The following is a 27,698-nucleotide window of genomic DNA, read 5'->3' on the forward strand; positions in this document are numbered from 1 at the left end:
ATTTTAAATGAGGAGGCAGTTGAACAAGAACGAATTATAGGATCTTAATTGTTATAAATTCTAGGTCCTGCATGTTTAAAAGAATCATGAATTTGATTATTAGAGGTCAGTGGAAGATGACAATGAGAACCGAGTTTCACTTTATGCTCTCTCTCTCTCTTGCTTACATAGTAGTATAGCAGCAAGGGCCATTTAGTTTGATTTGGTTAGCCTTTATGAGACACAGCTATACCCAATGCAAAACCCCACAAAAATAACACTAGAAGCTCATGATGATATTGGGTATGATACAATCAATTATGATTTAATAATATCTTCATTTCATATACATCTCTCGGTAGTACAAATCATGATAAACATGTTCTAATATTGACTTTACCATTCATACCTATGTACTACATCATAAAAAAAAATCAGAAAATGACAAGAGCAAAATGTAATCAAATACACAAGTCTGATCAAGGTCTATGCATCACATGTAATGAAATGGCTGACAAAGACTAGGGCATTGTGGGAGGATTCAGTGAATATTCTTACAATCACCATAACCAGATCAAACCTTCTCTCAACGAGGACAACGGGAGATACAAGCTTCCGAATGTCTATGAACCGATCATCGATCATTGCATCATTAGGGTCAAATCGGGTCACATTGCCGAGGAAGGCTGCAGTCAGTAGCCAAAAACTTCAAGGTAATTCTTCAAATATTTTTTTTTCTTGTCTTGAGATCAAAAGGTCAATACATGTTTGTTAATTCGCAGCTGTTGAGGGCAGCATTCCCTACAAAGCAGCAAGAGTAGTTTCAAGGAGAAGTGAAGCAAAATGGGATTTCTCGTGCTTGAGGTACTTTGTCAAAAGTCTCTGCAGCATCTTTTTACAGCAATCCCACTATAAATGCACTTTATGTCTTTTCATAACGACTTTCCTACATTCCAAATTTTGTTGTCTATGAAGAAGTGTGATAATTGGTAATAAAAGGCCACTTGCGGGATTCCCGCACATCAGACGCAGCAGACTTTTTATATACTCCCCCTGGTAAGTTTGTCAATTACTGTGGGATTTCAATATTCATATCATGAAGAATAAATGCTACTTCAAAGATGAAGTATTATAAATTCAAATCTTGAAGATAATGCAAATGTTGGTATTTTTTTCAACATGATTTTTGTTGTTGCAAGATTGAGAACTCTGCAAAGATCAAGAGAAATTAAATTTGATGGCATAAAAGGGTTCTAGAACAGTGCATTGTATGCAAACTTGACACAGCTGATTTTTATTTTCATATACATATATATGAAAAGAGAATGAGTGTTCCATAATAATGATTTAACTATTCTTTCACACAGTGAAAACATATGTGTAGGACAAGTCTGCTCTTAAAAATGTGCCTTTTTGAAATACACTGAAATTGATACTACATTCAAATTTATTTTAGATTTAGTATAAAACACTATGAATACACATTCCATTGAATGGTGGACAGAACCTTGCATATAAAAAATTCAGGAGTGAATTATCAAGTACAAAAAATGGTGTGGCTTCCTTCAGTCGAAGCACCATGGCTTACAGATAAATGAAAGTAGTTGCAGTAAACACTAATTTCATCAGAAAGTCTGTAAAACCAAGGTTAATTGTCACTATATCATAGTAGATCTGGTATATGGTATAGTCAGATAAACTGAACCTTGTGAAATCATGAAATCTCAGCTGAAAACCGACCACACTGAAGATCACCAACACAGATATAAAGCATATGTGGGACAGAGTATGATTATTGCTTGGAAAAGAGACCAGATATTTGGCTGAAATTTCATGTTTGTTTTGATAATTTCTCAGCAAAAAAAATATCTTCCAGAATCCTTGGGAACATTATTTTTATTTATAGTACATACAGACACTTGGGTGGTCATTTTATTTGATTCTGTACAAACTCATTTTAAAATCATTAAACTGGCATTTATATTTTAATATTGTTACGGGAGGTCGACAGAAAATCACTATACTGACTCATTAAAAGTGAATATTTGTCAAATCTCCAACATACAAGGAATTTATTAGCACCATATGCATTGAAATTTCATTACAATTTGACATTGTCAGTTCTATAGTGATAGATAGTCTGCTTGCAAACCCCTCACTAAAGTTAAAGCGCCTGATTGCACAGCCTACAACGACTTGTGCTGAGGGCCCTCTTACCTTAAGCAAGTTTTAAATGTGCTAGTCTTTTGTAAAGGCCCATTTGTTAATCAAAGTTTCAATCAGGGTCTGTGCTTGCAGACTACATGTACGTGATAGATGGTCTTATTAAATAGTGATATATGGATACTGATCACTGGACTAGCTGAAAAAAACCATGTGACCGGTTATTTATTTTAGCCAACAGTAAAATCTGCTTATTAATAGTTCTGCTGACGAGTCATGGTTCCGAGATGAGGATGATTTATCAAATAACAAGGACCCACCTCACTATCTAATAAAAAAAATAAAGCACAGGTTTTGAGATGAGGATGGTTTATCAAATAACAAGGATCCACCCAACTACCTTATCAAACATATACCACTAACACACATCACTTTGCTTGGGCATTGGCATAATAACACAGACTTGTTACCCTTGAAACAGTCTGAACGCTCTCAGCTATACCTTGGGCATGCTAGAACCGTTCCTGAGGTACCTCATGCATTTAATACCAATTCCCTCAATAATGTGTATCACTATTTTGTATACTATTTGATGTTACATTTTGACATTGCCTGTCAGTTCTCTGTTGATAGATGGCACTCTTTGACATTACATTCCAATATTGCCAGTTCTATCGTGATAGAGAGTACCACTTGAGGTTACATATTGACATTGTCAGTCCTCTCTTGATAGATGATATTTGAGGTTACAGTTTGACATTGTCAGTTCTACGTCAATAGACCTGGCGTACCATCGCCTGGCGACCCGGTTGGGTGATGCGAAGGTGCAACTTGTGCACACTTGCCAATTCACTTGCTTTGATTCCTTTTTACGCAAGTTAGGATATGTATCAATATATATTTTGGAGTTCAGAAAGCAATTTCAAATATGATTAACATAATGCATCGTAAAACTTACATTAATTTTGTGAAAAGTCACTGAAAACTGTGTTTTAAAAGGGAAAGGTTGATCTTCATGCTGAGCTTGAGCAGTTGAAATGACGTCACTCAAGGGCACGTCGACTATGATTTAGGAGAACCGCAAAATGGATGTGGCGATGTTCTCGATTCTGATAGTGGACGTGTGTGAGGACCCGAGGCATATGGCAGGCCAAAAAATGACGTCATCTCGTATCAGTCGTCTATGTCGACGTACGTTTCTAAAACTGATCATTGTCAGGTCTTTCGTGATAGATGATGCTATTTGATATTACATTTTAAAATTGCGAGTTATATATTGACAAATGGGGCAATTTATGTTACAATCTGACATTGTCAATTATATGTCAATAGATGGCACCATTTGACAACATATTTCATTATTGCCAGTTCTATATCGATAGATGGCACTATTTGAGTCATTGAGGTAAGAAAACTGGATAGAGCTTGTTATATGTTTGAGGTAACATTTTGACATTGCCAGGTCTATCGTGATAGATGACGCTATTTGATATTACATTTTGACATTGCGAGTTATATATTGATAGATGGGGCAATTTATGTTACAATTGACATTGTCAGTGTTATGTCCATAGATGGTGCCATTTGACAACATATTTCATTACTGCCAGTTCTATATCGATAGATGGCACTATTTGGGTCATTGATGTAAGAAAACTGAATAGAGCTTGTCATATATGTTGCTGCATGCACAACATGGACACTATTAACAGTATATGGGGCAATACCAACACGTATTACACAACAACCACATGCCACAGGAAAAAGTGTGGAACTTTGTGAGCATTAGACCTTTTGGAATACTTTTGAAGTGTTTCCAGTGGCAGGTTTTTTTTATATCAATGATTGAAGGTTACATTTTGACATTGTCAGTTCTCTGTCGATAGATGGCGCTATTTAACGTTGTGCAGCTTCTCTAGTTTATCTAACCTTGCATCCTCCTTCTGATGCCAGTCTTGTTTTTGCTTGTGTTGTTTGACACTCTCCACTACCTTACCGTCGATCATCTCACTTGTAAGGATGCCGTCCTCGGAAGCAAATGCAGTTGCCTGGCAACAAAAATAAACAGATAACAAATAATAATGACAGTAATTACCTAGAGTACTCAATTCAGAAATATAAACTCATACAGATTTTTTTCACGCCATCCTAGCTAGCTCAGACAAGCAGAAAAACACCCAGGATTGAAGTGAGACCATTGTCCCTTAATTAATAAGTCTGGTTGGAAAAAATGAATAAAAAAATTAGTTCTACTTGTAAATTTGAATAATGGAATGAACAGTCACTGAGTGATCATGAAAGACAATTTACCACATCTAAGAACTGATGTTTGCTGTCAAGCATTGGAATCAGATAAATGATAATAGATTTACTCAATTCTTCTTAAGACCACACACACTGGACACAAGTAAGCATGTAAGACCTGTGTAGTTCCTCAAATGCTTGAGCAATACATCACATACACAGGTGACAGGAACTTTCAGCTCATACATCTTAAGAGTAAAATCAGATTAAAACGAAGATCTTTGAATACAGGACAGGAAATAAGAAAATGAATGAAAACTAGATCAAAATGTCAAATATACAAATTATATGGGAAAATAACGGACCTGCCATGCTACTCCTAGTTTCGCAATCTCTCTTCCAGATAACCCATCAGTCATTTCAGCTATCTTACTACACTTCTCATTGAAGTCAAACTGGCCGACCTTCAGACGTCTGCAAAGGAAAAACATAAAAGGAAAAATCAAAGATATGTCTGTAAAATCAAATTTTTTGGGGTAGGAATTTAGCAATAATGAAGTACCAAAGTGTGACATTTTTTGTTCTTATTCATTTCAACATGTCCGTGACCACATTTTGGTAATGCACGATGAAAAACCTCCACATAATGAAATTGACATGAATTGGTTCATGGCAGCCCAATGTATGGGCGAATGGATACCTAATCAGTCCCACTGAAATCCATTTAAATTGGCCTGGTTCATTACTATTTGGAACAGGCCAATTTGCACCGATTTCAACGGGGTTAAGTTTAGGTACACTTTTCAAAACCAATCATTGTGAAAGAATGGAGACTAGCTGAAAAACGAGACGTGCTTTAAGATTCTGGATACCATAAACACAAGTTAGCACACATCAAATGTGTTGTACAATATCTTGGAGAAAATACCAGTTGACTAAATAATGCCCTTTGCTAAGCACTGAGCACATACTAATACTTTGTATTTTTTTTTTCTTTTCAATTTTACTCCTTTTGGGCTTTGATTTGAAAGTAGGTCCAGAGTTCGGTTTGTCCCTGACCACTGTCGATCTGGTATGTTAAACCTGGATCCGTGCAGTTTGGAAATGATGGATATTGTTATAGTATTACATTATAGTGTAAGAATATGGTGATGTGCCTTCTTCCGCTCTAGCTCTCTATTTTTCTTCTTTACCTCATCTCATCCTTACCTTCTAGCTTCCTACTTGTAGCTCTGGGTTAAATTATTGTTCTCAATTTCATATACAATATACATATACATATGTACTGAAATTTCCATCTGTTTATGTTTAAGATTTGTATTTTCCATTTGTATTGTATTATTGCTTGTATTTTGTATTTTTAATGATATACAGGTCCCCAAAGTAAAAAAAGTATTTGACTACTGATGGGGCTACCCTGTTTAAATAATTTGTAATAATTAAATGAATAAATAAATAAATATCCCAAAGTCAACTGGCACATAATATTGATTCATATGGAACAAGTTTGTTTGAGAACCACAAGTCTTATACCCGTAGACGACTATTGACCCCATTATCCTCATGAACACACATGTGCTATTACCCAAGGATCATCTGTACCAAGTGTGATCTCAATTGATGCAGAAATAAAGAAATGTGAGAAAGTTGAACAAAAATTTTCAAAAATTATGGACATGGCCTCGTATCATTTGACCCCTATGACCTTTGGTTTTGACCCCATCATCCTCGTGAACACAAATGTGGTATTACCACTGATCTGAATACCATCTGGATGGGTAGTCGAACGCTGATTGGCTACATACAAAATGAAGTCAATGATGCAGAGCGGCTGTCATCTTGGGACCATCAAAGAGCCAAGATGTATCTTTGCTTGGGTGCAATTTGTTCAAAATAATTAGAAATCATGTTTATGTATACTGGTAATTTTGTTTTTTGCTCCAGAAACTGTAATTTGGTTTATTAGTGGTTGATTATCAACAATGCAGTGTGTGTGGAGTATGGCTGTACAAACGCAGATGACAAAGATATGCGGAATGTAGGAGTTACATTCCAAAGGTCAGTGTTCGAGGAGAACCGGGTCCCATGCATGGTTTCTTGTGTTTGTTGCTGCAAAAATTCACGCAACTATTATAGCGTTAATAGATATTTCCTATCATAGAACATATCATAAAAGGTTTAACCACGATATAAAGACTCGTGGGAGCTTGCTCATTAGCAACCAAAGAGATGGAGATCTTACAGAGACGATGGATGTGGATTGGCCATACTATATGAAAACGAACGCCTAATATAATAACTAGACAGGCATTGACTTGGAATCTTCGATGGAAAAGGACGAGGGGAAGGCCTCAAAACTCATGGCGTAGAGACACGGAAGCAGATGGTAATAGGATGGGCGGCACATGGAAAGAAGTGGAGACGCTGGCCCAGCACAGCTCTGCCTGGAGGAACTTCGTTGATGGCCTACGTCCCAGGAGGGGCAATAGGCGTACGTATTTAAGTATAAAGAAACACGATATAAAAGCATTGATCATGTTTGACACAACCGTAGAGGAAATCCATCTTCACACGCTCTTTAAGTTGACATCTCAATGCTTCACACTGATCAGACTTCACCATCTTGGCAAATGTTACACTTCTGAAAGAGTTTGTACAAATATCAAGAAGCAGCTGTCAAAACCGATTCATTTCCGACACCAGTGACTTAAACATGTTTATGAAGCATGCATGGAATATGTTACGTTTGTATATCATATTTTACAAACGCTGCTCTCGCTGGTCGGCGAGCTGTGGATGCAGTTGTCTACAGCAGCTACCACTGTGTCCAACTCTCGGGGATCTCGTGTCATTGCCGAGTTAGGCATCTCGCCTTAAGACATACAAGAGTTCCTCCCGGGCGTCCCCCAGTCGGACAAGCATTTGTTCGGGGGGAGAAGTGGCCTCCCTTCTCAAAGAAGAAATTGAAGGCCGCAAGCAGGCATCTGAACTCCTCAAGGCCTCTCGCCCACCGGCTCCTCCCACGTGGCTGTCCCAATTCAACCTCGAGCACCCGCTCCGTCGGGTCATAGACCCCGCACCAGACCACCGGTTAGTGCTTCCGTGGCAGTCGGACAGCCTCGAAGGCTCCGGCCAGACCCAAGCAGTGTATTTGACGGGCTCCGTCATTTCCTCCCCGCATGGGAGGGAATAACGGACGACGCACTTATCTTGTCTGTCATGCTAGATGGCTTCTATATCGAAATAGAAGCTTTCCCTCATGGCGCGATTCGAGTCACCCCGCCGACCGTTCCTATCCTTCACCAGCAATACATCGAATCGGAAATTGCTGCACTGCTGGAAAAGGAGGCAATAGAGAGAGTACCAGTCAACCCACATCTTTGTCTGTCTCCTATTTTCGTTGTCCCCAAGCGCTCGGGGAAGCTGAGAATGATATTGAACACGAAGGTGATCAATACCTTCATCAAGCCAGATCGCTTCCTCATGGAAACTCTGGCGTCAATCATACTGTCACTACAGGCGTCAGACTGGGCCGTCTCTCTCGATCTTCGGGACGCCTACTTTCATATCTCCATCCATCCCGCTTCTCGGGATCTGTTGGGCTTTCGGTTTCGAGATGCGACTTACCGATACTGGGCCATGCCTTTTGGCCCACGTCTTGTTCCATCACCTACTGTAGTCTAATATCGTGCTCAGATATACCCTCATCAATACTTTGTACAAAATTGGGAATATGTTTGATTATGCCAGAACTTGCCTATATTCTTACAATACTTATATACTGTCAGCTTTGGCTCCGCATTCAGACTCAGCTCGTGTCTGGTAGCAATTTTTTTATTCTTTTTAACCTGTTCCATTGCCTTGTTAAATACCTTACTCACTTATTTCACCAATTATTCCCAACTTTGCTGCCAGAATTTACCTATATTTTGCAAAATTTTATACACCGTAAGCTTTTAGCTCAGAATTCAGGTTCAGCTCATGTGAGGTTGCAAATTTTAATCATTAAATACAATGTGTAAATGAGTTTTATGTATTACAATGTAATAATGTGTGATGATGTCCATTGTTGATATAGCAGTTGTGTATTCATGGACAAAACCGCAATAGAGTTATTCAATGTAACTGCCAAATTGTTGCAGTACATGGACTTAGTTAATGTAAGGTTCTTGGTTATTCTTTCTTGAATTATTTTATTATCTGCTATTCTATAGTTCTTCTTTATGATGATTGTGATACATGACATATTACACCATATACAGAGTTTGTGAAGATTAAAGTATATATTCAGTTGAACATCAAAGTATAATGATACAACAGCAATCATTGATACACTGAAGACCTAGATATCATAATAGTGATTCATCCTTATGAGATTTTTGGACTGTATGAGAAAATCATTTGATATCATCCAACGACTTGCTTATTGATGTACCCTTTGCAATTACCTGTATTTAATTAAAAAAGAACATGATTGCTAGGTCTCTGCCGAACTTCGTTAAGGTTCGACAGCAACACATGATGATGGTCATTCTGTCAAGTTCTGTTAGAATCCATTTTCTGTTTCAGAAAATGTTATCATTCAAATGTAAAACCCCAAGGAAAAGATTATCTTAGTTTCTACCTTGTGAATTTCATTAAATCCTGCTTACCAAGACTGAAAACATATACAATTTTCATATCAAACACACGTCAGTGCACATACAAGGGACTAGACAAAATGATTTTTTTTCCATACATAAAAATACATAGATGGGACTCACCTCCTACCCTGTGAAGCAGGCTGGATAACATACTTATCAAAGTATAACCTAACCATTCGTTCCCTCTCCTCACGGCCAGGAAGATCAAAGCCGACCATCTCATCTAAGCGATCGTTGATGGCCCAATCAAACTGCTCTGGTTGATTACTTGCTAACACCAACATGAATCTAATAATAATAATAATAATTGTACATTTATATTGCGCAATTTCTATTTGTATATACTCAACTGTGCATTTCAAATAATGTTATCATTACACCGGCTATAGTCATGCTGCCTGAATGCGCTCTGGCATTCAAGGAATTGCTTCCTGCCGGTACCCATTCACCTCACCTGGGTTGAGTGCAGCACAATGCGGGTAAATTTCTTGCTGAAGGAAAACACGCCATGGCTATAGATCGAACCCACGTCCTTCAGATTGCAAGACAGGAGTCATAACCACGACGCCATCACATAAACAAATAGTGCAGTTGGTTCTTAATCGGCAAATATAATAAGACTATCAAATCTAACGAGAAAGGTACTGATATTATCATTTTTTTTAAGTCAAATTTACCTGAGAGGCGAAAGACAGACTGAATTACTATGACCCGAAGGTCTCTCCTCCCGATATAACTGATTGGGAGACTGCAGGTGGACCATTACACCGGGGTTTCCCCCAACTCTAATACGAAAAGTGCAGTTGGTTCTTACTGGTCAAATATAATACGACAATTAAATCAATCTGGTATATTGCATTGATGAGTATATAAGTTGTTGTTTTTCTTTCACTTCAACAAGAAATAAATTAATTGGTACGAATATTCTTACAAATTAACAGATGTTGCCATAGAACAATATATCTTTAAAAAAGCTTCCTGGGAATAAGAATCCCTGAAAAAAAAAAACTTTCAAATTCATCTCAAAAGCAGGTAACCTCGAGCAATATAGTAGGATGGAGAATTATTCTACAAAATTAAGAAATTTCTTGATTTTAATCAAGATCATGGATAATTTTTTCCTTTTTTTTTTTTACTGTGAACAGATTTTTTGTTGTTGTAAGTCATTAGTTAGCTGACCCATCTGTGCACTTTGAAATGCCAATATAATGTGCCTTCTAAATTCTATTATTATTTCAACACATATACTGTAAACATACATTGATCAGACTTACTTGTTAGATTGTTCACCGGTGCGATAAAGGAAGGCATTTAGAGTGCTACGCAGATCCTCACTAATGATTTCCTATCGAAAATGAAGAGAAAAACTACAATTAACCACCTGAACTATAAAATAAACCTTTAAGATATTTTTTATTGATTATAAATGACTACTTGTGTCTTTGAAATTCATTGTCTAATAATGCTACATACATGAACATGTTCCATAGCCAAATCAAATATTCCTGCATAAAGACATTTGCCATGAATTACTGAAATAATTCAAATAATTGCATACCATAATGAATTGTTATTTTCTACACACAATCGCCCGTATTCTGAAGTCGGGTTTAAATTAAACCCTGTTTTAAAATTGTGGTTTAACTATGGAGAGCCAATTGGGGCACAAATCCCTAACAGTACACATTCAATTCTTTAACTCACATGAAACCCAAATTAGTTCATAATTGTCTGGGAATCATGACTGAAGTATTTTTCTTCATTGTGAAAACAAATAGGAAACAAAATAGTAAACATAAGAAATATACAATATTAACCTAACTTTTTTAATTTTTGGCTTCCCATAATTTTAGTACAGAGTTAGACCTTGGTCTAAGTTAAACCTGACTTCAGAACACGGGCCTATGTCACGCAGGATAGCAGCATTCTGAACAGGTGTGGACAGTGCTTCATATACATGGTCACATAAACAAACACCTCAATGGTTCTGAGTGGCTTTCCAAACTGAAAAAAACCCTCGCTCGAAACTCAATGCCTATTTCTTTGATATTTTAGCCTTGGATTGAACATGGCCTATGTTTGATACGGATAATAATGAAGACATTGTCATCCAAGTTGACAAAGTGGATGAATATCCTAGATGTTTATCTAGTTGGAGCTTTAAGGAGACTAAATCTAATCTCCGGAAATCTCCAACCAGCAAAATTTTAAAATTCACTTCACTCTTGACAGCACTAGCGCTTTCTCGACATAATGACATGAATAAAAACTGGAGTAAGATTTTCATTGTCTGATCATTTGACTATGGTTTAATGAAATACCTTAGACCTAAACTCAAATGAAATAAAACTCTGTAACCCTGAATGGCTCAGTACACTAATCTATCATCCAACTATGAAAATGATAAAGCTTGACTTACAGCATTTCTTCTCCTTAAGAAGGCATCTGCTTCATCACAGAATAGTAGTAATCTACAAATCGAGAGAAAAAAAAGTGGATAAAATCTCCTCAGGAGTTCACTCAGAAGGGCCTGACAAACTTATACCTCAGTCAAATTTGCTCTACGGCGGCCGTACGGCGAGTCGAAAACAGCTGTTTTAACATTTTTTGTACCAGGTACATATAGGTGGTTTGAATAAAAATGAATAAAACGGCCGTTTTCGACTCGCCGTACAGCCAATGTAGAGCTAATGTGACTGGGGTATTTACAACACTTTTATTGTACAAAGAAAGGCATTCACTGCCGAGGCTGGCAACTCTACTTTGTTGTTAAAGGGGGAGCAAATAGGTTGAGAGTTGAGTGGACAAACTAGTGGCATTATATTTTTCAATTCAATTCAATTCATTTATTCTTTTCCATTAAAAAACAACAAAATATGTATAGTTAAAATACACATGTATATACAAAAAAATAGATCAAATACATAAGCAGAGTAGATTAATATTGTAAGTGATATAAATAAATGGAAAATGGAACACCTGTAGAAAGCTTTTTTTAAAAAGCTTGTAAATGGCAGGAGTCCAAAAGTTAACAAAATACAAATATAATAATGATAATAATATAAGATGGCGCATGTATTTTTCTGTGACTTGTGATGAAATAATTTATCATAATATGCCATGAATCATATGGGACATGTTTTAATAAAAACTTTCTGTACTTGTATGTGTGAACTGAAAGATAAACACATGAATTACATATTAAAGTGAGGCAATTGTCATATCTGAACATTATTGTCCCCATCATCCTGAACGACACACATGTGGTATTACCCAAGGATCATTTCTACCAATTGTCATATCTGAACATTGTGAAAAATATTTGTGAGCTTTCTTCTATCAAATCTGAACAAGGCATTAATTAGCCTGTAAAATAAAACAAATTCTTTATCAAACACTTGTTAAATACGAGTAGATGAATTGCAATACACAGTGAATTTCTATTCTAATGAACTTCTTGTTTAAGAACGTTTTAAAATGACATCACAGGAGAATTCTGAGGTTTATAAAATGCTCAGAGTATAAATGCATTTGATATAAAGCTAAATTCTGGAATCCACATTACAGATCAGTATTTTAAGTCAAATATCATTTGAAATCATAAATAAGATGACTATAAAAGAAATTGTAAATGTGGTACAATGAAATAAATTTGTTTCATTCTTACCCTCTTCTGCTTGTAGAAGCCCAATCGAATAATTTATGTATTGAACTGACTCCCTCCTTCCCCATCGGGGCAACGTCACCTCCCGTCATAATGGCATAGTCCATTCCTGAATGCATGGCAAGTTTCTGTAGCAATGTGAAATTCAAATTAATTCAACTGTGTATGTGAAAATATAAGAACGAATGAAGTCCATCTCTAGGAAAAATGGAGTTGAACATGGGATAATTGGATTGAATAGATTGCATGAAATAAAGCTGATCATTCTGAGGGATAGAATCATTTTTTTTAGTGGCCCAAACATCGAGTAGTGTGTGTGCAGTGCTTTGTAACCTAAATTAAAAGGCTCTACTATCAAATGACCTGTTATTACTATTTAATCAATCCAATAATTGTCTTTTCTTAATATTTCCCAAATTGCAGAAAATTTCAATGAACTCATATAATGCCTTTTATGTTATTCAAATATTCTGTTGTGAATTATTATGTAAGGTATATTATGTTTATTGTCATGTTCCAAATGAAGATTGCATTGTTCATGTTAAATTTATTCAATTTGTTGTCTTATCATTTTGCACGGCATGTAAACAAGAAGAATTTCCAATTATGGACAATAAATAAATACTTATACTTATACTATGGATCAGATTGGATAACTTTGCTGGTAAATGAGTCCATCTTGTGTGTGATGCAAATCATAGAATTCCACCCAGAAGCGCTGGAAACAAATGAAAACTGAATAAAATGCTCATTGGACAAAAAAAAAATATTTTGTTTTTCTTGTGAAGCAGCCAGCTAAGCATAACAAAGATGAAGACACATGGCCCCATCTAACAAAAAGTTGCGATTGATTGATCAACCTGAACTATATGGAAATCCATCATTGTCAAAATTTTTCCTACAGGAAATTTGCACAAATTTCCTTTGTAAACAAAGAGGTTCACACCCAGTTTTCAAAACAATGAATTTATGAGTATACATCGTATCTAGAAAACATTTTGAAGAAACATGCATTTTAGATGTTGACACTGCTGGCTTTCCATAGTTGTGGTTGATTGGATCAATTAAAACTCTTTGTAAGACGAAGCCATGATCAGAGGACATTATTTTACCTTTGCAAAGAGTGTTTTTCCTGTACCGGGTGGGCCGTGCATCAGTATATTCCGGTACATTCCTTTGTTAGCTTTGGTATTCCTAGTTGTTATGGCGATCTCTCGAAGACGTTCCTCAAGCTTTGGCTAAAAAACAAACAAACAAGACCACATGTTATTCTGTGTTAAATCAAAATACATACTGCAAAATGATGTATTGCAAGGATGTATGATCATCAAGAATTTCAAGGCGCATGGACAAGCAAGAACATAAACGCCAACGTCGAAAAGACAGAGCAAGCACCATCACTGAGCCTGCACAACTGCCGGGTTTTACTTGTCCGAACTGCACCAAACTTTTTTGGGTGAAGATTGTCTACTCAGCCATCTTCAAACCCACAAGAAATACTTAAATTGTGGTCATCTTCACAAGCAAAGGATGAAGATCATCATCATTTAAGTTTAGAACACACACATGTATGACGTACATTAAAAAGAATGAAATAGTGCAATCAAATTGTGTTGTTAATTCCTACTTCGGAAAATTAAACCTACCTCCAAGACAACACCCGCTAATGCATCCTTTGGGTTGTTGAATATTCGTTTGGTCACTTGGATTGGATGACGGGCGGCTTCTATCGGGGTGAGCCTAGAGGTCTCTCTGACCAAGGAAGGTTTACCTAGACGGGCCTCGATGTAACGAGCGGCCACGCCCGTACCCATCTTGGCTGAATACACACCGAGGGCTAGTAATGTAACTCCCGCTGCCTGTTATAAAATGAAAAGAAGTCGCAGTAAACCCTGATTTCATAAGAGAGTATATAAAACAAAGGTTAACTGTCACCATATCATCATAGATCTTGATCTGGTAGAGTAACATAAATTATACTTTGTGTGAAATCATGAAATCTAAGCTGAAAAAGAATTACACTGGAGATCACCAACACAGAAATGCACATGTGGGACAGTGTATTATTATTGCTTGGAAAAAGACATCGAGCTGGAGTTTTATGCTTGATATTCTAATTTCTCAGCAATTACACCACTGGTGTCGAACCGTGACGTCATACTTTTCAAGTGGGGGGGGGGGGATGAAACAATAGATCATTCCCCCCCTTGAACAATAGATTCACAGCACAAATTGACACCCATGAATTACACAATATGTTCTTGAATCCTTTGGCACATATTTTTCATTTATGCATACAGATAAGTGTTCATCTGATTGGATTCTGTATGAAACAATTTTGAAATCCTTACAACTGGCATTTATCTTTATTAAAAGCAAATACATGTACATGTGCAAACCCACTGACCTGTATAGCACTATCTCAAGTCCTCAACACCTTAAATTTGGCCCAGTTTCTAACCCATAATGCAATATTCTGAGCAGTATAGTCTAACAATTTGGGCCCACTTGAATGATAAGCCGATTCACTACTCCATACATTTATACTAAAATAATAAGAAATAGGGGTAGTAAAACGAGACTTCTTCCCCTCAAAACATTTCATTTTCCTTTCACAAATGAGATTATTGTCTAATTTATACACTTAAAAGGTTATCTAAAAAATATACATATTTCAATAAAATTTTTTACAACATACAGTAAATGAGAGACCACAAACAGAGTTCATCACTTCGAACTATCCTTAACCCTAACTAGGCCGGGCTTTTTTGGCTGTTCTGTGGCCGGGGGGGGGGGGGTGATTCAACCCCCCCCCCTGAGATCTCGGCCGCCGATCGCGCGAGCGCTGCAAAAAATTGCATGCTGGTAGTGTGCGATGTAATCTACAAGGCTGTATGGTAAAATTTTCCAAAATAATGAGATTTTATTTCATATGAATTAATTTTGCTAATTTATGCATAAATCATACTTTTTGCTCTAATTCACTAAATAAAGCTCCTAGAATGCTAATTTTTGGTAAAAATATTCTTTGTAGCATTCGTAACAATGGCAATTGAAAAAAATTTCGGTTTGGAAATCAATTTCTTATGTATTTTATTGTTTTTATGAATTTCTTATGTATTTCATTGTTTTTCAACCTTTTGTTTTTCTTTGTTTTTTTCACCAGATTTATTGCACAACCTTTTTGAAGCATAATTATGCTAAAATCGATTGCTTTCAGCTGTTTAAAGTAAAAATAATCATATCTTTATGAATAAGATGAGAAAACTCAATTTGCATTGACTTTGTACACAAAATCACGTTTTGGAACAATTTTTAGTCTGACATGCACTTACATAATGTTGCGTAATTTCGGAACCGCGTACCCGGGCGTCGTAAATTTGGTCTCAAAAGATGCGCGAGACTTAAAAGTATAAACTCTGCGAGTGGCGCTATCAAACAATTTCGCGCGGCGGAATGATCGCAGAAAATGTTGAGGGGGGGGGTTGATTCAACCCCCCCCGGCCATTTTAGGGTTAATAGATAAATCCAACCCTGGTATTGCATTCATTCGAGTGAAAGCAGAAAAATTATTTTTAAAACAGAATGGTGAAAAAAGGGATAATGAATAATAAAGTTATGGGATCACTCGGAATAAGTAAACCTCAAATTGGCAACTTGTAGAATAAATGGTGAATAAATAGGGACAAGTTGTAGGATCTTTTATTTGTCATGTGATCAATAATCAAGAACTTGTAAATTTTTCCCAATCATGATCAAAAAGTCATGATCAAAAAGTCAAAAGATTATAGCTCTTTATAAAAGAAAACCGTGTAATGTAAAATGAAACAGATTAATTTAATTCAACTCACTGTGGCTGTTACTCTATCCCAGTCAGATATAAAACTTCTGAAGCCCTCTCCCAGAATGTTTCCTGCCGTTCTGAAATAAAAATAACAAAATCATACAAAAATTTAATAGATCTGATAATCAATAAACTCCATGCATTTCAGTTCTGACTCAATTGCTTTATAGAAGGAAAAAAAGTTAGAATGCAATTTTGTCCATTAACAAATGATAATTGTGAACTGACATACATATGATGCATAATACATCTAACTATAAAGTTAGAACTGACCTTAACTCTTTGTGACTCCCCCCCTCCCTCTGTTTGCATCTCTCTACATTCTACACAAGGTGAGGTGAGAGACAACTTTCAGTTGTCTCTCAATGACCGTGTGATATCAATAGCCAGTGTTCACTGAGGATACATTTGCCTGAAATTCATTTTTGTTGAGAAACTAAAATGATTTTGAGAGGAAAGGTACATGTACTTGGTTACATAATAAATGTGATATAAATGTAATGCATAGGGAATCAGTGTGTTATCATTGAAGCGTTCCTTTAATACAAGATTATATTGCTTAGAATGTTGCATTATGGGTAATAAAACTGGCCAGATATGAATAGTTGAAGACTTGAGGTGGGGCTATTAAGACTGCTGGTTCGTTTACACTTTAAAGGTGAAGTTCACCCTGACGAAAAGTTTGTAGTAAAATAGCAGAAAAAATAATGAAAAATATTGGTGAAGGTTTCAGGAAAATCCATTAAATATTAAGAAAGTTATTAGAATTTGAATTGTGACGTCATAAATAAGCAGCTGTCCCATTAGTTATGCAATATAAACTGCATAAATTTCACATTTTAATGGTTTGTGAATAATAATAATTATTTTTTCTTTTCTTTTTAGGAGCATGTGTGAAATGATTTGTGTATTGAAGGTACAATAAAAGCAGTTTTCAATTTTCTGAGAAAATGACATTTCATTGATTTTCTACCATACAACATGGAGGAAAGCTGCTCGCATGTGACGTCACAAATCGAATCATTAAAATTCTAATAACTTTCTTATTCTTTGAGGGATTTTCCTCAAACCTTCGCCACTATTTTTTTTTTCTGCTATTTTTACAATCAAGTTTTTGTCAGGGTAAACTTCCCCTTCAATTTTTTATATTTCTACTTATTTCATATCATTCATCTTACTTGATTGACTGCAGTACCGTTTCCCTATACTCAGCTGCTTCAAGACGGATCTGCTCCTTCCGTATATCTTTATTTTCTCTCTCTATCTTTGCTTTCCCTCTCAGTTCAGCTTCAATCTTCTTCATATCATTCTTCAGTCTCAACTCTGCTTCATAATCCATGGATGCTGGCAAATGAAAGGAACATAGTTCAAATGAACAAAAGGAAACATATTGTCTAAATCAATGGATTTGCCCTTATTAATGAATAATAGAGTTTATTTACAACTCTTTCTTCTTCTTCATAGCTCCCTAATAACCATTTTTACTTATTATCACATTTTAATGTACTTTTCAATTATTGTGTTTTGTTCATATTGTATTTATATATTTATACTCCATAGGTGAAAGGTTTTTATTGTTATTATATACTATGTTTCTTTACAATTGCAAAGCACATACAATTCAGTTTTCATACTGTGAAAGATGTACGTGTATATCAATAAACCATGATATTGAATTTAACTGAATTGAATTTTGTTTGTTTTGAATCAATTAAAAATGTAAAATACTTTACAAGAACAAAATGGATTTATCCATTACGACTTAGAAATTTGCATCACCTACAATTTTAAATAATACAAGTCCAGTAAGATCTCTCATTTCAGAATATTTGGTAGATTCTAACAACCAAAACACCTTGGCACTTGTATGTAAGAATTAGGGTGCCCTTGAGAGCCAAATATGTCAACGGATCATAGAAGATCATCTTACATCTTTTCATAGCTTCTTGCTTCCTGACGGAATCCTCCTGTTTTGCTAAGTTTTCTTCATTCATCCTTTTCTGAATGGGAAAAAAACAATCATTATACAAATTAGTCTCTCCCACGGACCTGGTTCTCTCCATTCTTGCTGGCACATCTGGCACTAGTTGAATTATTTAGGTGTTGCATTGTTATTGAAAGGGAAGGTCCGTTTGATATTAAGATGGTGCTATAAGAGCAGAAAATTTAGTATAACATATCCATTAATGATTTTTTATAACAAAATCATAATTAGATTAGAATGGTATTAATTAGTAATTATTATATATGCAATCTTCACTCCCTGGGGAGTATTCCAACAAGCAATCAATACATAGCAATTGCTTAGCCAACCATGACGTTCGCATGGTTTATTTCCAATTGGTCTAATGCCAATTCGGCCAATTACCAACTCGTCTACTATCATTTTGTCTACCATCAGTTCGTCCAGTATCCACAGGTTGTAATTGCCATTTCATCCACTCACCATTTTGTCTAATAACCAGTTGGTCAAGTAGCCATTTTATAGTCTAATTGGACTAAGTTTTAATTGGGTGAAATGAATGAAAAAAAACTGTGTATTAGACCAACTGGTTATGAGACGAAATGGTCATCTTTTAGACAAATTGGTGATTAGACAAAGTGATGATTGGACCAAATGGTTATTACACCAAATGGTTGTTAGACGAAATGTTGATGGATGGAATGGCAACAGACTAAATGAAGGTAGGCTATGTGATGAGTGTGCGCGTTGGCAATAGATGAATTGGCAATTTACTGTTCGCATCCTACCAAGTACTCATTTTAACTAGGGCGGAGAGAAGCAAAGTGCGCATTGATGCCTTGCCAAAGGACTCTAGTGCCTTGATGTGGCCATTATGTAGTCTTGACCAATTAGTAATAACTTTCATGATTGTTGCAGAAGATTAAAGGGCATTCGAACCTTGGTCATTGAAGTGTGTAAAAGGACTCTTGTGCCTTGATGTGACTATTATGTAAGTTTGACCTATTAGTAAGAACTTTCATACAGTTATTTTTTACAGAAGATTAAAGGGAACTCGTACCTTGGTCATTGAATGGTGTGTGAGAGAATAGAAAAATAGGACAAATGTGAATGTGAAAGTTTGAAAGATATCAAACAAGGGATAAGAAAGTTATGAATGTTTTGAAATTGAGATCACTAAGACCATGTAAATGTCAAGTAGGCAATTTTTAAAAGTAAATTATGACAAATGGTAGCGACAACTTTCACATTAGTCCAGATTGGACATTGATATATGGAAGGCTTAGATGCTATATATCCAACAGGTAAAGTAGAGCGCCTGACTCCTAAATTATTCAACCTAGTGCCAATCTGGGGCTTGTTTCACAAAGGACTTGCAACTGTTGTAACTTTGCCATTATGGCATTCTGATTGGCTGCTGAGCCCTGTTACCATGATAGTTGCAATAATGGCACTGTTACAACAGTTGCAAGTCCTTTATGAAACGGACCCCTGAAGTTTATATCTAGGTATAGTGATTGCAGTTTTTAGCGACTTCAAACATTCATTACTGTCTGACGTTGTTCAAGCTTTCATTATCTACCAATCTGAATTTTCTCTTTCCTCTTTGATTAGGTCTGATTTATCTTTAAGATTAAAAAGCGAGAGTATAAATAACCTGTTGAGAGAGCTGATCATCGTATCTCTTCCTTGCTAGTTGGTCCTGGTACTGAGCCCTTCTTTGATGTTCTTGGGTCTCCTGAGACATGGTCTTTCTCTTCTCCTCCTGCTGGACCCTAGTCTGGTCTAACTTCATCTGCTCCACGGCTCCTTCATACTCCTTTAAAAAAAAAAAAAAATCATTTATAGAACAAAACATAACAATTTTTTATTCTCCGATTGAGGTTCTTTTCAACGCTCCAATCAGAGAAGAAAGATTTATAACCTAGGAGACCTTTTCAGGAGTCGAGGACTATACATGGTGTTAACTGCCAACTTCTCCACCATGAAAACGTTCTAAGATCATACAAATATTATGATCTTATTATGAACTATACTGAAATAATAGTTGTTAAAAGAAAGATTTGAATTGCAATACAGTAGTGGATTCAGGGGAGAAGGGGGGACCTTTGGTTCTATGCTCGTTGGATTCTTCTCTTTTCATTCAAATAAACTTTCTCTGGGGTGGACTTGTCCTTTAACGGTTAATTGTAGGCTCATGTCTTTTTAATGGGGAAGTTCACCCTGACGAAAACCTTGTTTTAAAAATGAAATAAAAATAAAAAACATTTAAAGTTTGAGGAAAATCCATTAAAGATTAAGAAAGTTATTAGAATGTCAAGTTTTTGATTTGTAATGTCATTAACGAGCAGCTGCCCCAAATGTTAATGTTATGCAATATAAAATGCATTAATTCCATTTTTAATACTTTGTGATGACTTATTTTCTATTTTCTATTTAGGAGCCGGTGTGAAATATTTGTATATTGATATACTGAAGGTACAATAAAAACCATTTTCAATTTTCTGAGAAAATGACATTTCATTTATTTTTACCATGCGATATGTTGGAAAGCTCCTTGCACATGACGTCACATATCAAATAATTAAAATTCTCATAATTTTTTTATTCTTGGACGGATTTTCCTCAAACCTTCGCCAATATTTGTTATAATTTTTTCTGCTTTGTTTACATTAAACTTTCTGTCAGGATGAACGTCAATTTTAATTCTAACTAAAATTCTTCATCTACTACTATATAAGTATTGGACAGCATTGAGTTTCACATTTCCCCCTAAATAAGGAGAGTATTTATTAAATTCTCCTTATTTGGGGGGAAATGTGAAACTCAATGCTGTCCAATACTTATAATATACAGTAGATTACAAATTTTAGCTAGGATTAAAAGGGAAGTTCACCCTGAAAAAAGTTTAGTGTAAAAATAGCAAAAGGAATGATTGAAGTTGACACCTGCTAGCTCCACTTATGCTCTACCAATATGCTATTGGGCGATTCCATAGTGTCGTACGGGACATTTTGTCAACAATTTCCAGTCTCTTAGCTGATTGCTTGAGCAATGAAAAATTATTGTTGGTCAATAATAAAGTTATAGTGGGTAGTCATGTGAAAAACTGATTACCAACAAAAAAATATTTGATTATAATAGCTGAATTAAGGGCGAAAATGTTGTGTGTCGTACGGGACTCGGAAATGTCCCGTACGACACGCAACATTTTCACAATCTCTAATTCACCCATGGACAGCATATTTTTGTTGGTTGTCAATTTTTCATATGTCTACCCAGTAGTACTCTATTATCACCACAAAACAAATTGAAGTTCTTTGTTTGTTTGGACAATAGGTTGAAAATGTTGCGAAAATAGCTGATTTTTTAGCATGGAATCGCCCTATTGCTGGTAACAATTTTGTCTAAGATACAGCAGCCCATACCTTGATTTTTGTCTGTTGTTCCAAGTGTTTTGTCTGTTCTTGCATCTTGGCGAGATCCAATGCTCCCCTTGCATTTGCTAATCAAAAGGGAATAAAAGTTAGATAATTCAAAGATAAATACCAGTTGCAGTAACGATCTCAAAATGAGTTCAAACAGAATCCAATAAAATGACCACCCAAGTGTCTGTGTATAAATAACAAATATGTGCCAAATGGCTCTGGAAGAAATTGTGTAATTGCTGAGAAATTAGGAAAATAAGCACGGAATTTCATAAAATGTCGGGCATTTTTCCAAGCAATGATATTACGCTGTCTCAAATATATGCTTTTATGTGATCAATAGGGATAATAAGAATTATTGGTTTCCACTTTCCAGCCAAGATTCATGATTTCATAAAGATAAGTTTACATTAGTTAATGCACCAGATCTAGATATCTATGATAATATGGTGACAATTAACCTTGATTTCAAAAGACTATCTCATCAAATAATTTTTTGCTGCAACTACTTTCTTTTACCTTTAAATCCATCACTCTGTCTGCACTAAAATGAAATCAGAACACAGTACATTCTGCAGTAGGGCTGCATGATACTGTACAAGCTGTTTTTTCGCGTACAGAATTTTTCGCGAATCGCGGGGGTCGCGACATTTTCACAAGTTGTTAAATTCATGATCTGGGGCCCGTTTCTCAACACCGTCATAAGTCTAACTTCTTGACTAAATCGGAGATAGTGAGCTACTTGTCAGCTAACCGTTTCACGAAGCCCTCTTTACCAAGATCGGGTACAACAACCTCACTAAATATTTATGACACCTCCGAACCTGTCATAACTTCTTTCTTAATGACGTAGTGGCATCACGTGGGTAGACTATGACATGCGAAAGTGCCTAGAAATTTTTAAATTATAATCTTACGTAATCAATCATAGAGGTTGAAATTACATCACAAAACAAGTGGGTTAATGCATTCAATGATAATTGTAATACAAAGAAACTATAAAAACCATTCATTTTTAAATAGTAAAATGATTTAATCGATAAAGATTCTACCACGTCAGGCCATTCATAACTGAACTCGTATTTGTTGTTTTCAGACCCCTATTAACAGTTGAATGAATTCTATCTCTAATTTATGCATATAATTTGTCTAATATCGTATCTTTCGGTATCAATGATTACAAATGTTTCGTTAATCTATATTTTGATGACGTTTGAAATCGTTAAGTCCGTATAATTATCATCATTTTACAAAGAAAACCGTTATGGTTTACTTTCGTAAACTATTAAAATTGGGTATCCCGGGGGTACCCATCTCAACGTCCACAAGTGATTTTTTAGTCATGAAATGAATTATTTTCATAATTTAATTTTCTCTGCAATTGAATGCTCCAGTCTTCATGGTCTAAGTATGTATGATGCATAATTCACCTGTGCTATTATTTTGAAAAGATTTATTTCCCAATTCATCATAATATTTGCAATTTGTCATAATTTTTATTTTTGAAAATTGTGCTATTTTGTGACTAAGGCTACGTCTCGTCTGCTCTTTTTACCGATAGTATCGATATCAAGGTATTCTAGTTAGGAAGCCTTTCGAGAAACAGGTTTAGTAAGATTGGAACTAACTCCGTGGTTGGTGGATAAAGATATGACTAACTTGTCCATGTGTTGAGAAACGGGCCCCTGAAGATGTACAAACACTTCCACTGCATTTCAAAGAAGCAAAACTAGGGCAAATCATGTGCAAATCAAAGCTCCTGCTGATGTGTGTTTTATATATAAATATGTCTCTGTAAAAACAGTTACAAAAAGTGGGAAAAGGTGGCTTAAATTTTACTTTTTTTATCTTTAGATCTAAATATTAATCATGTCACAGTTTGATCTGTAATCCATAGGGTTGAGCAATCTTTGGAATTTGTGTTTTGTTAGATTCATTGCTCAAAAAGTTGATATAAGTGCAAAAATGTTGAATTTTGTGAACAGAATCTTACACTTCTGAAAGCTCTGGTCATGTGACTTATGAATATTAATGAGTATGCAAATAGCTGCCAATACGTGTGTATAGAGTCAATCAGATGACAATAAAATCAAATCATTTCATGGAAAATACATTCTAATATCACAGTGAGTGAATAAATATTGATAGAAATTATGTAAGAAAATAGATTAGGCTATGATTTTGTTTGAGAAATAAAAAAAGTGAAATTCTAGCTAACTTTTTAAATCATTTACTGGACTTTCTAAGTTTTTTTGTACACATAGAGATGCATATCTCAACTTTTTCACTACACAGGATGTTTTCAATAGGAAAGCTTTGCTGTTGGGAATATTGGCACTGACTAATAAATGTGTCAATATTTTCGCATGTTATTAAATTCAAGGCCGATCGGCGATTCGCGAAATCCACGAAAATAAAACCCCCGCGAAAATAACAGCTTATACAGCATTATATATTCATTTCAAGTATTCAATTTTTCGCTATAAAACAGTCAATAAGCATTGTCAAGTTCAAGGAATGTAAACATTCTATTTTTTTCAGATATATAAATAGATGTGTGGAGTTACATTGGTTAAAGGAGAATGAAACTCTTGGAGCAAGTTAGCTTTTGTGAAAGCAGAAAAATCAAAGAATAAGATCAACAAAAGTTTGAGTGAAATAGGACTAGCAATAGAAGAGCTATGAGCATTTGAATGTCTAGATCACTAATGCTATGGAGATCCTCCCATTGGCAATGCGACCAAGATCTATGATGTCACAGATGAACAACTCTCCCCTTTTGGACACTGAAAATATACCCCAAAACTTCTCTTTTTGCTCATTCTAATCATATGCAAACGATTTATCAATGATATAATGTTGTGAAACCTTTGTACTTGTCCTCTCATAAAGAGAACACCTCACCTTGTGATAGACTCTATAAAAGTGAGAATATAAGTGAAATAAGTACTAAAGTAATGAGGGAGTTGTACGTGTGTGACATCACAGATCTTGGTCGCATTGCCAATGGGAGGATCTACATGGCATTAGTGATATTGACATTCAAATGCTCATAACTTTCTTATTATTCAATCAATCTTCCTCAAACTTTCAACAATATGTTTCTTTGATTTTTCTCTTTGATATGGATTCAGCTGGTTTCAAGGGTTTCATTCTCCTTTAAAGTTTAAGCCTGGGTTACACCGAAACCGAATCAGCTGTGAATCCATCCAAATACATGTATCTACAATGTATTCAGGAGTACTCTTTTCTCCTTCCCAGAATGCCAGTAAATTCGAGAGGGATTAGGGAACATTCGTGGAGAGATTCAGCTCATTTTGAAATGTTTAAAACCAGCCGAATACTCTCCGAAAGACTCGTATCTGGCCACGACAAATTTAAATCGGGCCACTTTCAGGATATATTCGGAGGAAATTCCGATAGATTCTGGGAGGCATTTGGGGTATTCTGGCAGTCAATTCTGCTCTGATTCAGGACCTATTCACCTCTAATTCAGGGAGACGAATAGGTTTCGAATCCACTAATTCCATCCGAATCAGGCCATATTCTTGCAGAATTGGTCTGAAATTATTATATTAGGGACGATTCGATTTTGGTGTAACCCTGGCTCAAGGAAAGACATCTTTATGACCCTTCCTTTCACTTTCTTCAGTGGCTTGAGCACAATCCACGTGGATATGGTGCTCTAGGCCAGCGCACACTACACAATCCGTTACTTAGTAACTTACATTTACAACACAATTTTTTAACAAATCACATTTTAGTAATTTACACAAAATAGGCTAGGTAGGCCTACATGAAACTCCCAAGAAATCATTTTATTTTTTAAGTTTAACGTAATGATAGGAAATACTAAAATTGTGGTCACAGACAAAGATAATTTTCTTATCTGCTTAAGTTACATGTAAGTCTTAAGACAGCTTTCAGTGCAGTGGACATCAGGGGCCCGTTTCTCAACACCGTCATAAGTCTAACTTCTTGACTAAATCGGAGATAGTGAGCTACTTGTCCGCTAACCGTTTCACGAAGCCCTCTTTACCAAGATCGGGTACAACAACCTCACTAAATATTTATGACACCTCCGAACCTGTCATAACTTCTTTCTTAATGACGTAGTGGCATCACGTGTGTAGACTATGACATGCAAAAGTGCCAAGAAATTTGAAAATAATAATCTTACGTAATCAATCATAGAGGTTGAAATTACATCACAAAACAAGTGGGATAACGCATTCAATGATAATTCTAATACAAAGAACTGTTGGTAAAACGCCACAAAACCATTCACTTTGAAATAGTAAAATGATTTAATCGATAAAGATTCTACCACGTCAGGCCATCCATAACTGGACTCGTATTTGTTGTTTTCAGACCCCTATTAACATTTGGATAAATTCTATCTCTAATTTATGCATAGAATTTGTCAAATCGTATGTTTCGGTATCAAATATTTATGTTTGGTTTTGTTAAACTATATTTTGATGATGTTTTGAATCGTAGAAGGGCGTATAATTATCATCATTTTAAAAAGAAAACCGTTATGGTTTATTTTCGTAAACTATTAAAATTCGATGTCACGGGGGTACCCAGGCATCTCAACGTCCACATTAGACAGCTGGCAGCCGTCTGTTTCGAGGAGTTTTTTAACTTTTTTTTTTTTTTTTTTCTCCTCGTACACAGACGGCTCGCTAGCGTGCAGCCACCATTAGGGGACTTGCAATGCAAAATCCCCCCGTCGGGGCTCTTCAATTGTTGTCTTTAATGAATAAAAATTTTGAAAATTAACGCGACCAAAATGCAAATTAATATTCCCTCTTGGCATTAATTGCCAAAAAACTGAGAAAAATCAAGTTAAAAGGAACAAAAACAGTGACTTACCTCGGCTGTCGCGCAAATTCACTTCCCCGTTTTATCCGATCTTAAGTACATAAACATATGGCCATTGAGTCCCCTGTACAGATCGCGCTAGAACTTCGGTCTCTGTATTTGGTGAGTGAAGCCAACGGAGTTCAGCTGAACAACCAACATAACAGAGACCGAAGCTTTTGGTCTACGTCCACATGTGATTTTCTAGTCATGAAATAAACTATTCATAATTTAATTTTCTCAGCAATTGAATGCTCCAATCTTCATGGTCTAAGTATGTATGATGCATAGTTTACATGTGCTATTATTTTGAAAAGATGTATTCCCCAATTTATCACAATATTTGCAATTTTGTCATAATTTTTCTTTTTGAAAATTATGCTATTTTGTGACTAAGTAAGGCTACGTCTCGTCTGCTCTTTTTACCGAGAGTATCGATATCAAGGTATTCTAGTTAGGAAGCCTTTCGTGAAACAGGTTTAGTAAGATTGGAACTAACTCCGTGGTTGGTGGATAAAGATATGACTAACTTGTCCAGGTGTTGAGAAACGGGCCCCTGATCCCCAAATAATCCTACTCGCTCACCGGACTTGTCGAGCTCGCGGGCAGCCTGGGCCGCCCGCTCCAGGCCCGACGGGTCGAAGTTACTGAAGTTGCTGTAGCCGGCTCCTTTTCCTCCTCCTCCTGATCCACTGTCCCCCTTTCCATCTTTTCCTCCTCCTGATGAAGCTCCCGATCCTCCATCTTGTAAAACTGGAAGTTGAGGTGCCTCTGGCAGAGGCTGGTCCTTCCGAATCCCAAACAACCACGACATTTTGAAGAGATTTTACAGGCTATTCTCGCTGATGTAATGCCAATGCACGTGTGTGTATTGCTGAGGTCAAAGTTGAAACTGGACTAGTCT

General features: G+C 36.0%; 1 protein-coding gene across 1 annotated transcript; it reads right to left on the reverse strand.

Annotated features, from left to right (window-relative positions):
• Nucleotides 1-278: 278 nt before the first annotated feature.
• On the reverse strand, nucleotides 279-27,688 carry LOC129276428 (ATPase family AAA domain-containing protein 3-B-like). Its single transcript, XM_064109237.1, has 14 exons — nucleotides 27,380-27,688; nucleotides 21,929-22,005; nucleotides 20,158-20,319; nucleotides 18,468-18,537; nucleotides 17,716-17,881; nucleotides 16,545-16,614; nucleotides 14,340-14,552; nucleotides 13,806-13,931; nucleotides 12,697-12,821; nucleotides 11,449-11,500; nucleotides 10,304-10,374; nucleotides 9,150-9,317; nucleotides 4,752-4,860; nucleotides 279-4,190 (listed from the first exon to the last, which is right to left on the reverse strand). Exons 1-14 carry the CDS (start codon nucleotides 27,606-27,608, stop codon nucleotides 4,035-4,037), a joined length of 1,794 nt encoding a protein of 597 aa, XP_063965307.1. The 5' UTR covers nucleotides 27,609-27,688; the 3' UTR covers nucleotides 279-4,034.
• Between the last annotated feature and the right edge of the window lie 10 nt (nucleotides 27,689-27,698).

Source organism: Lytechinus pictus, chromosome 14 (genome assembly GCF_037042905.1).
Source record: "Lytechinus pictus isolate F3 Inbred chromosome 14, Lp3.0, whole genome shotgun sequence".
Lineage (NCBI taxonomy): Eukaryota > Metazoa > Echinodermata > Echinoidea > Temnopleuroida > Toxopneustidae > Lytechinus > Lytechinus pictus.